The sequence below is a fragment of the Epinephelus fuscoguttatus genome, linkage group LG10, assembly GCF_011397635.1.
Source record: "Epinephelus fuscoguttatus linkage group LG10, E.fuscoguttatus.final_Chr_v1".
NCBI lineage: Eukaryota > Metazoa > Chordata > Actinopteri > Perciformes > Serranidae > Epinephelus > Epinephelus fuscoguttatus.
This window is the reverse complement of record NC_064761.1, coordinates 11830344-11842346: the sequence shown is the minus strand read 5'-3', so window position 1 is coordinate 11842346 and position 12003 is coordinate 11830344. Positions and strand designations below refer to the sequence as shown.

At 40.1% G+C, this 12003-nt stretch overlaps 1 protein-coding gene across 4 annotated transcripts in view; it reads left to right on the top strand.

The window, feature by feature from the left end:
• The window catches only part of bcar3 (BCAR3 adaptor protein, NSP family member), an 81791-nt gene that overhangs the window by 58678 nt on the left and 11110 nt on the right, over nucleotides 1–12003 (top strand). For 3 of the 4 annotated variants that reach the window (XM_049587615.1, XM_049587616.1, XM_049587617.1), the window contains one exon: nucleotides 11367–11495. In XM_049587615.1, the coding sequence (XP_049443572.1) occupies nucleotides 11367–11495 (129 nt within the window). Of the gene's footprint in view, nucleotides 1–10186; nucleotides 10367–11366; nucleotides 11496–12003 lie in introns of those variants that run through there. The other variant, XM_049587618.1, reaches the window with a different exon arrangement.

Genomic DNA, 12003 nt, shown 5'->3' with positions numbered 1-12003 from the left:
ACAACACAACTGGTTCATTCTAATTATCAACAAATGGAAACAAACTTGGCATCAGTGGCCATCACTGTGGATATTATTTACAGAGCTTCTACTGTTCACTGACCCACCAAGATAATGTATCAAATACTGATGACCTTCCAAGGGCACACAAGACCATTCACTGACAAAACAACCTCTCCACAAGGTCCATTTAGTAGCTGTTCTGGAGTTCTTAATCATAAAGTTTGTCTTCTTGTTATTGCTTTTTTTTTTTTTTTTTTAAGATATTTTTAGGGCATTTTTTTGCCTTTAATTGACAGGACAGTGAAGTGTGAAGGGGGGAGAGAGGGAAAGACATGCAGCAAAGGGCCACAGGCCAGACTCGAACCCGGCCCGCTGCGGCAACAGCCCTGTACGTGGGGCGCCTGCTCTACCACTAAGCTACCGACGCCCCTATTGCATTTTTGTTTTATTATTAATACAATAAATATTTTTGCACATTCCAACTTATCTCTTTTACTGTATCTTAAACAGTGACATTGCACCTAATTTTTAAAGGGACAGTCTGTATGGATTTAAGGCCCTGACACACCAACCCGATGTTCAGCCGTTAGGTAATGTTGGGCCATCGGTGAGTGTCTGTCACCCTAGTTGATGTAGTGCTCCCCAAACCGTTGCCTTCTATTGGCTCTTTTTAGCTGATTCAACATGTTAAATTAGCGACGTAGGAGCCCATTGGTGAATGAAATCACCCTGATTGGCAGTTCAGCTTAGTGCTCAACAAGAGAAATGGAAGTGAGGAAAGTAAACAAACCACCAAAGTCAAGAGGGAATGAGACCAAAACAAACTTGTTACAGAAAGTAAGATTATTTGTCTTTAGCTTTTGAGCTCTTTAGAAAAAATGTGTCATGATGGTTTGTGGTATTGTTCACTCATGCACGGTAAAAACTCTCTGTTCTTTTAACACTGGGTCATGTTGTTAACGGTCTTCCAGTTGAATGAGTATTACAGACTTCTGCCGTCTGCTGGTGTGGAGAGTTATTTCCTCTCATGCAGCCACAGAACATTTGTGGTAGTTGGCCATCAGCTGGAGTCTTTGTGTTGTGTTCAAATGCAACTTTTTGGCTGAGACACAGGCAACGTGAGGTGAGACAACAATTGCTTTCATTGCCACTAGTTCTCTGACGTCGGTTTGGTGTGTCTGGGCCATCAGGGGCATCTGTCAGCAGAAATGGAATATAATATTCATGACAGTGTTTTCATTACCATAGGATAAACCATTTATATCTACATACAAAGTGGATCCTTTTCCATGTAGTCGGCCATGTTGTTTCTACAGTAACCCAGAATGGACAAATCACACTGGCTCTAGATGGGGCCATTCACATTTTTGTGTTGGCCACTGTAGTTCTCCCAAACATTTGGCACACAGAAGTATCAGTTGGCTACAACCTCACCACTAGATGCCACTAAATCCTGCACACTAGATCTTTATTTATGAATGTTATTATTATTTTTGTTAACCATAGTTTTCTTCTATTCTGTATTTACAGTACAGGCCAAAAGCTTGGACACACCTTCTCATTCAATGCGTTTTCTTTATTTTCATGACTATTTACATTGTAGATTCTGACTGAAGGCATCAAAACTATGAATGAACACGTGGAGTTATGTACTTAACAAAAAAAGGTGAAATAACTGAAAACATGTTTTATATTCTAGTTTCTTCAAAATAGCCACCCTTTGCTCTGATTACTGCTTTGCACACTCTTGGCATTCTCTCCATGAGCTTCAAGAGGTAGTCACCTGAAATGGTTTTCCAACAGTCTTGCCCAGAGGTGTTTAGCACTTAGTGGAATTTGCCTTCACTCAATGGGGTAGCTCACCCCAAACCAGTGTTGTTCAGGTCAGGTTAATACTGTGGAGGCCAGGTCATCTATTGGACAACTGTTAAAATTCATATTCTGGTCAAGAACCAATCAGCTAACTGTGAGTGGGGTCCATCATTACTGTTGAAAAATGAAATGATCAGTCCCAAAAATTGCAAAAACCGGATGGGATGGCATGTCCCCAGGATGTGGTAGCCACCATGGTTCAGTGTGCCTTCAATTTGAATAAAGTGGCACACAGTGTCACCAGGAAAGGACCCCCACACCATCAGAGTCCTCCTCCATGCTTCTGAGGAACCAGGCATGTGGAATCCATCCGTCACCAGCCTCAGAAAGACATTTGGAACCAAAGATCTCAAATTTGGACTCATCAGACCAAAGCACACAGATTTCCACTGGTCTAATGTCCATTCCTTGTGTTTCTTGGCCCAAACAAATCTCTTCTGCTTGTTGCCTCTCCTAGCAGTGGTTTCAGCAGCTATTTGACCATGAGCAGTCAACAGTTGTTCTAGAGATGGGTCTGCTGCTAGAACTCTGTGTGGCATTCATCTGGTCTCTGGATGAACTTATCCTCAGAAGCAGAGGTGCAACAAGCAGAAGAGTCTTCCTTGTTTGGGCCAAGAAACACAAGGAATGGACATTAGACCAGTGGAAATCTGTGGTTTTGGTCTCCACTTGGGGACACATTTAAAGTTTGCAATTTTTCCAGACTGACTGACCTTCATTTCTTAAAGTAATGATGAACGGATGGAGTTAGCTGCCTTGGTTCCCATAATATGAATTTTAACAGTTGTCCAATAGGGCTGTCGGCTGTGTATTAACCTGACTTCAGCACAACACAACTGATGGTCCCAACCCCATTGATAAAGCAAGAAATTCCACTAATTAACCCTGATAAGGCACACCTGTGAAGTGGAAACCATTTCAGGTGAGTACCTCTTGAAGCTCATGGAGAGAATGCCAAGAGTGTGCAAAGCAGTAATCAGAGCAAAGGGTGGCTATTTTGAAGAAACTAGAATATAAAACATGTTTTCAGTTATTTCACCTTTTTTTGTTAAGTACATAACTCCACATGTGTTCATTCATAGTTTTGATGCCTTCAGTGAGAATCTACAATGTAAATAGTCATGAAAATAAAGAAAACGCATTGAATGAGAAGGTGTGTCCAAACTTTTGGCCTGTACTGTATGTTTCTTGTCTTTGCATTGATCTTGTATGTGTAAACCTGCTTGGCAATAAACCAGATTCTGATTCAGATTTTTTGGTTTTCTTGGGACTTAAATGAACATTAAATCTCAGTGTTAAGCTAACCTGCGATGATGGGTCTTTAAAGTACTCAGAAAATTGAACTTGAATTGAACTTCGATTGGACTTGTGCGATGTGTTGTTGTCCTATAATCCTCTCTGGCTCTACAATTGCCCTCCAGCACCGCGTTTCATCCATCCTTTATCTGGCTCTTGTTACATCTTCTCCCCCGACATGCTCACTCTTTATTTTCTCTGTTTGTCTTTATCTCTCTATCTGTGTCTTCCTTATGTCTTTACTTTTGATTCCAAAGAGCCCGGGGTTTTATTCCATTCCCTTTTCCCTCACTCCCCTCTTTATTTTCTCTTCCATCTGTCTCATTGGGAGGTTGCCATTTAACCAAACAGAACCAGTTTCTTGTTTTTCTTTTTCAAAACTAAGTTGCACTTGTATTCTCAGTCATGAGAGACCCCATTGATCCATTTTGAATCCCAAACCACAGTATAAGACAGTTAGCAACTGAGGATACATAGGAGATTGAGCAGATTATCTTATATGTTGCACAGTATGTCCTTTTTTTTTTTTGAAAGCTTAGCTGTACAGTAATTGTATACATACAGATTACATGCATTCCTATTAGAACAAAACCTGCCACACAAAAATAAACAAACAGCACAGAAAGATCTTTTGTTGCAGCATGAGCTTCTTTTTCTCTCTCTGCACAACGAAAAGGAATTTACTGAGAGTTTGAGAGTGCTTTTTGCCCTTAGCATATTCAGTTCTAAAGGTGGAAAACCCTCCCACTGTATCCACAGAGCCCAGTGCTTCAGGATGACTTTTGTAAGCAAATAATTTCCAGTATTTTTTCACTGGACCCAGAATTCAACTGAATCTCTAAAGCTAAAGCTATAGTCTCACACAGCAAAACTTCATCTCCCAGGCTCAGTTGCTCAGTTGTTGTCAATCCACAGTCACCCAGTAGGTATTAATGTGAAGCTACGAATAATTCTGCTCTTCTGTGGAGGCTTTCCACCACATTTTGGAACCGTGAAATGATTTTAGTGGATAGTTTTGGTGAAATTTGTCTTCAGAATGGCTGACTAGGAAGTGTCTCAATTATCAGCAGTTTTCTCCACTTGTCCAGGAATTTGAATCAACAACTGACAACAACCTTCTTCTCAAATGTGTAGAATAAAAAGATTTTCAGAGAATATCACAACAGGACAGTGCTCAATTGCCCAGCTAAGCGGAGCCTTGTCTCAAATGAATGTTAAATTAAAAAAAAAAAAAAAAGATAAATTTATTGTAGAGACAGACACACACACACACACACACACACACACATACTGACAATACAGTGATGGCATTGATGATGATCTGTAGCTGTCTAAGTCTGACCCGTCAGATGTCTCCTGGCCTAAACACAGGAAGAAGCATCCATCTAGTTGTTAGTAAACAGGAAAGGTGGGGATGCTGTGATGATGGAGCCAAGATGTTGAGATCCAAAAATGAAAAGATTCAGAGTTATTAGCTTTTGTTTACTCCCACAGCTTTAAGACTGCACAGCCAATCAAATATAAGAGACACAAACTCTGAATCGAGGCTTTATTTATTATCAGACTGTATTGAACTGAAAAAGCTGAGGAGAAGCAATAACATTTCATAGAATTTCCTCAGTATTGCGAAACATTTCATAGGTGATGAAAGGTGGGGAGATGGATGTTTTTGCTGAATAATCATGCAGCATCCAGAAGTTTTTTTTCTTTACTTACCTCCTGGATGTGTTTTCCAAAGTAGCTGCACCGCTGACAGTTTGTATTCATGTTGTGACTTTTCAAAACTTCACTATGAGTTAATTTGACAGCTGGATGGATGCACATAGTTCAGTAGCTAGAGATGGCAAGAAACACAGAGTGCCACAAGAAGAGGGAGAGACAGAAACTGAAAGGGAGAAAGATAAAGAGAGAGAAGAGATAAAGAAAAGAGTAGAGGAAATAGCAGATAAACAGCAGACCAAGCTGTTGTTATTTTAATGGCGAGGATGAGGGTGATGGCTCTGGTGGAAAAAAATCTCAAGTCATTTAAACCTGCAAAAACAGATTCTTTGGGCCACTTTGTCTTCTGTTAACATGATTTAAATTGATCTGATTTAGGACATCAGCTGCAGGTCAATGGTGTCATCTAAGAATCTGATGCTCAGTGCTTCCTCTCATCATAATACAGCACATAAAGGATTTGGGTGAAACAGGGATTATAATGTCCACTAATGTGTGCATGTGTACATGTGTGTGTGAGATGAGGAATCAGAGATATAATGCTGAAAGGTTATTTGTCTTTACCTCGCTGAACTCACAGGACAAGCAGCTTACAGAGTTGTCTGCTGCTTCTGATTGGTCCCTGCCAGCTCATACTGGATTGACACAGCAAAACAAAAAAGACCTGGCCTTGAACTCGTGTATCATCTCCTACCGTACACACAGAAACCTTTCAAAAGTTTAAGAAAATGCTTTCTATTCTTGTAAAATCCAGGAAATCCAAAGAAAATCCAATCACTGTTGAAATCCTTTAGAACAATGGCCTTTGTTTTTGTTGGTCTGAAAAACTGCTACACGTTAATGCTGAGTAAGAGATTGCTTTTATGGCATGTCAGTGTTTTTTGACATTGGAGAGAAATAGTGACATTGAGAGTGGATGGCAATGATCTTGTGCTTGATTTAAACCCACTGGATTCATCTTCACCTCAACTAATGTGTTTACATTGGTCATTATATTGTAAGAGTACTGAGCCCAGATGCATCTTCAAATTTTAGGGATTTTATATGTAACTCAGTATAGGAATAGAGGGTCAATAGGTTGTTTACGTGGGTCTTTGGCTGCCTGAAATAAGGTCTGTGGTTCACACAAGCTTAAAAGACTTTCACGTTTGTTCTACAATATAAAATATGTCTGTAAATACCTCACACCTGAATTTCCAATGCATGAGCTGTCTTTAAAAAGGCAGCTGCTAACAAGTGGCTAAATGAGACTACATAATGTCATTACACTGAACACGGCTTTAAAGCTTCATTGTGGTAGGGACATTAAGATATGCGACTGTAGTGTAGTAGTGACTGTCTTTTGTGTATAGTCAAACGTTAGCTTTTTACTTCTGGCGATTGCATTTACACTTTAAAAATCCTAAAAGTGGTGACTATTTATGAAGATTATCTTGCTGAACAAAACTTGCCATACCATAAAGGTTTGTTTGCCACAGAGTTTATTTTCCGCAATATTCCAAAATCCAATGGGAAAAATCCACTGGATTTTTGACTATGACCCCAACTTCCGGGTTGGCCTACAAAATTGTTGCAGCACTCTATTGTCGGTAAGTGTTTGTAAACATAACATTCAAACTTGGCCCCTCCTCCCCAAACTGCTTGTATGAACACTGCAAGCTACTTCACTATTGTGGGAACGTTACATTTGTTGTGACTGAAAAGCCGATACTTCAGTAAGATAACTAAGCTAACCACTGGCACCTATCTGTACAACAAACAACAGGACAACTCCACATCAGTCTTTATCCCCATCCTCTAGGAGTACTTTTGTACAAGTCTTCACAGTGTTTTTTTATAGGAAAATCCTGCATAGTATATCTTTAATTTATAAGATTAGTTGAAGGATTACATGCTTTGATAGTATGGAACAATTCTGTACATTGACATCTACTCCTTTGGCTGATGCTTTAATCCAAAGCCACATACAGATTAGGTGCAATTCTAAACCAGAGCAGATTGCACTCTGTTTCTCTTCCTAAAACTCTTTGAGACACATTTGATTTGAAGTAAAGTACAAACTCTTCAAAAATGAGAATACTCAGCATCTAAGTACCTGTACTTGTAGTGAATATTCAATACGTGGTTACTTCCCACCTCTGGCAGTACTCCTACTAACACTCACCTTCACCCCTGAGTTAAATTTAATCTAAGTTATTCTGATCATAGATTCAGTCAGTATCACGGGACGATGACGTTTGTGCACTTGGGCTCAATGTCACTGGAGATATTTGACTTTATCTGCAGTCATTCACTAATGAAGGTGTCTGACTTTGTCGCTCAAGTAGGAAACATGTTTAAATGAGAGAAGAAGAAGAAGAGGAAAGGAAATAAGGATGTTGGAAAGACATGCAGGTCGGCATAGTCCACTGTGCTGTTTGTGTTGTGTTGTGGTCCATATGCACAGGGTGGTACAGTATAAATGCAGCTGCTCTCTGAGAATGACATCATGTTGCAGGGTCTTATTAAAGGCCGGCCTATAAAAAAAACACTGCCATCCACCATCTCCATCGCTTTTTATTTCTCCCTCCTTTCCTCCTCTGTCTCACTCCTTCCATCTCTCCCCTTCTCTTCTACTTCCTTCCTTCATCTATTTTCACTCATCTTTCTCTTCCTTAGCTACAGGATCCAACCATTCCCTCCCTCCAGTCATCCCTTCTTTCCTACATCCTTGTCTCCCTACTGCCATGCATCCCTGTTCACTACAGCACTGCTCTGTTCTTCAGTCCTGCTGGCCGTGTGGCCGCAGGTGTAAAAACATTTTATTGTTGTAATGAATGTAAATCACGTAATCCATAACAAAAACAGCAGACATATTGCATCTGTTGTTTACTAGAGCTCCCGCATAAGCCAAATAAACTTAAGTTAATACAGCCATCAGCTTTTATGCTTTCAGTTTATCCACTTCAGCTCGTCTCAGTCTAGATTTGTTGTGTAATGCTGGTACAACAGGAAAAGCAAGCTGCCCAGACACTGCGTTAATGGGTGTGACATATTGAATTTAACCGATGTGTAAAGAATATAGAAACAAAACAAAAAGTGAAACAAAATAAAGGTGATTCAGCCTTTCGTTTTTACCCTTTTGAACTTTTAGGTACATCTTCTTCCTCCTCTCTGCCCATCTGAACCCCTAAAATGATTTTAATAAGAATTGATAATGAAGTTTGCAACACACAGAACACCAAATAACATTTGATAATAGAAGTTACATGCTGATACATATGTGCAATGCTGTTGTATAGTCTCCATGATTCACTGGGGAAATTAAAGCTTTAAAAAGCAGAATAATGAAATGTACAATAAAAGGTTGAGTATCAACTGAATGAATGAATAATAAATGAGCCTAACTAACTGCCTCACTATTCTCCAGATATAATGAAATAAATGAACGAACAGATGATGCCATAAAGACCATAAGGTTACATTGAAGAAATACATTTAAAAAAAGGAACGAAAAAGAAAAATAATGTTTAAACTGTACAATGTCTCTATTGCAAATGATAATTACATTCAAATTTTCATAGTTTATTTATTTACTGAGTTGTTTGTGAAAAAATGTAGAGAAAATATTTTCATGTGGTCAAATTACTTGGCATCTAATTCCATACAGTGAAATTAATGCAGCTGCAGCATGTGACTGAATGATGGCTCAATTATACAGCTCCAAGTGCTTTCCACTGCTGCACCAAGACACACACACACACACACACACACACACACACACATACAGTCATATGACACAAGTCAGGCTGCACTGGTTGGTATCTCTGTTTCAAACTACAAACAAACAAAATCAGTGCATGTGCATTATGACACAGAGCCTGTTGTGTTCTGCTCTATTGTTTTTCGGTTTGTAATAGGATACGCTGATTTCCTGTCACGTATGGAGACGTGGAGACTGAGGGTAGAGGGGTCTATTGTAATGACTTTAGAGAGACATAGAAAATATGAAGAAGAGAGGTAGAGGAGCCACAGAGAGAGAGAGAACAAGCGCATAGAGATGAAAGGATGCACAGGGTTTCAGTTTCATGGGGGCGCTTATAGACAGATTTCCAATTTCAAGTACATGGCTCAATAATTCCGTGTGTGTGTGTGTGTGTGTGTTGAAAGTCAGCACTCTAACAGCCCAATCTGCCTTGAACCTCCTCATTCACGCAGGTTTGGATCAAAGTCTTCTTCAGAGAGTCTTCAAGGCTTTAACATTCAGTATCCTCTGGCCCTTTTTAAAGGTCTCTTTACAGCAGTGTGTCGACCTGCTACCAATAATCTCCAGGGTAAAAATTACAACTAAGTTGCAACTATACAGCATAGCATTATCATAATATTATAAAACTGTTCACCTGCAGGAGAACCATCTATGATAGACATAGGCGTTGTTGTCAGTCGCAGGCCTCCACCTGGGGAAGACAGACAGGACTCTCGCTTGTTTCTGATGACTGCGGGTTTTTTGATTTAGATGCTGCATCCCTTATTGGAGCTTTGATATAACCAGCTATGGTCAGCATGGATCTGCTTATATATTTCAATATACAGTATGTGGCAGAATAAGAGGACGCACCTTTTAAAATGATTAAGGATAGTTTTACTGGACATGCTATACTGTACAGCAGGTGCATGAGTTCAGATCAGTTTGTGTGTCAAAGCCAGACTAACTTGTCTAACATGACACCACATGCCCACAAAAAAACATTGATTGGCCTTTTTTTGTTTGGCAGTGGACCAATGTAAATACAGATCATATTCATGGAAGTACTGTCACAAGTATTGACTGTATTTCCCTGTAGCAGAAGAATCAGATCATTGTTTGCAATGGCTAGAATTACCCTGTACAGCCAAAGGTACCATGAAGCAGGGAAAATCCCAACAGTACTGATATTCAGTGTCTTAAGAGACGATTGCAGCATGAGGTAAATGACTAATGACAGACAACACAGGTAGGCTTGGTTGTTGGGGATAGAAGTTAGTGAACTATTATCCACCACTTCTCTACAACTTGCTAAAAAGCTGTCTTGTACAGATGCTTTACTTACCAAGTGAAACAAGTACAACATTGACCACAGAAGAAATGGAAATACAAACTGACTACATGTGACTTTAACTTTCACCTGTCAGCTATCAGGGGAAAGTTCAAGGAAGTGTGTTGGCGTCACCTCACTGTGTGTGTGTGTGTGTGTGTGTTTATGTACGTCAAGTGAGGGTGTGTATGGAGGCAGGTCTGGGCAGTTGGGTGGGGTCAGGATGGAAAGCCAAGAAAGGAAAATCACAGAGGACAAAGAGAGATAGAGGCAGTGTGTGAGCATGTCGCCTGAGACAAGGACTCGTGTGTGTTTGATAGTGAGCTGTTTAACACTTGAGATGTTTTATATGTGTTTGATATGAAGTGTGTATTTGAGGAATGGAGAAAGAGGGAGCATTGCAGAGACCCAGCAGCTGTCATGTAAGTGTGCGTGTTTGGTGTGTGTGTGTGTGTGTGCGTGTGTGCGCGCGTGTTGTGGTGCAGGTGGTTGTGCTGACTCTGCATCCTGTCAGGTTGTTACCAGCTCGCTCTGTCCTTCACTTTTTTCAATTTTCCAAACTTTCTGTTGGCATTAAACTGACTGATTGACCATTTCATCATCTGCCAGGTGTGCAGATAAGATTAAACTAACAATTCTCCCAGTCACCTGCCTTGGTACCATTGCTTTATAACTTTCTGTGTTTTGGGTGACCTTTGATCAATTTGGTTTTATAATAGGGTCTGTTATTACTGACTTCTCCTTAGGTCTCAATTTTTTTAGTTTCTCACGGGTGGTAGTAGTATATAAGTATAGTATAAGTGGTAGTAGTAGTATCAGCTATAGAAATATGAACACCAATAAATGCATTTACAACATTTAAAGACGATGCACCCATGACAAAATAAGCGTGCTGAACATTACTTAAGCTTTGGCATGAGCTTCATGACTAAGGTCTGAAAGAAGTGTTGTTGCTGCTTTGTGGTCTACTGCACCAGTGACTCCTAACCTGGGGGTTGAGATGCCATGAGAGGTTGCAAGATAAATCTAAGGCTTCACAAAATGATTACAAGTGTGGAAAAGCAGGAAAAGTTGATATATTGTCCTTTTAAGTTTAACATTTTTGTCATAATTTCATAATTTTGTGCTTGCCCGTTCATTTTACCTTTACCTTTTCTGCCATTCACATGCCTTTTTAGCTTATATTTCAATTCATCTACTATGGTCTCTCTCTGGGGTCAAAGAGATAGGGAGGGTCTGCATCTCATCATTGTTGAACTTAGAGCATTAATCTCAAATTCAGGCTATGTGTAGGAAATGTTTAACATCAGCTGTCATCAAAGCTGTGTGCAGATGAATGAAGTCACTGCTGCTGTTTCTGTGTGCGTTTTCCATAGAAGTCAGCCACAGTATTCAGCTCTGTTTTCTGTGTATTTATTGTAGTTCTCCAGGGATCAGTTCATCGTGGACTGCCCTTCAGAGAAACTCCGCAAAGAGCTGGAGGAAGAGCTAAAGACGAACTGCGAGGAGCCGAGGAGCCACGCATGGTACCATGGAGCAATACCCAGACAGGTAACACACACACTTACACATAAATCTGAGTCATGAGTCCCTCCCTTTAAAAGCCTAGTTAAAAACTTGTTGAACCAGATCACCTATTATTAGACTGCCATACTGCACACACAGTGCTTACAGAAAGATTATAGCTCAAATAGTGGCCTCAGCAGCAGAGTTGGGGTTATAACATAAGGTCAGTGTATAAAAAAGCTCTTTCTGTATGGTATGTGTGCATTTGTGTGTATGTGTGTGTGTGCCTGTGAGACAGAGAGAGAGTGAGGGTTTGTGTTCCCTCTGAAAGCCAGCTCTGAGATGTAATCATTTTTAATAAGCTGCTTCCTTTGGCTAAACTAAACTGCCATTATATACTATACAAACACTTGCTTAATTAAAGTCTGTAACTGTGCGTGTTTGGTGTGTGTGTGTGTGTGTGTGTGAGAGAGAGAGAGAGAGAGAGAGAGAGAGAGAGAGAGAGAGAGAGAGGCAGTACATGTAACAAGAGCGTGATGAATACAAGACAAGG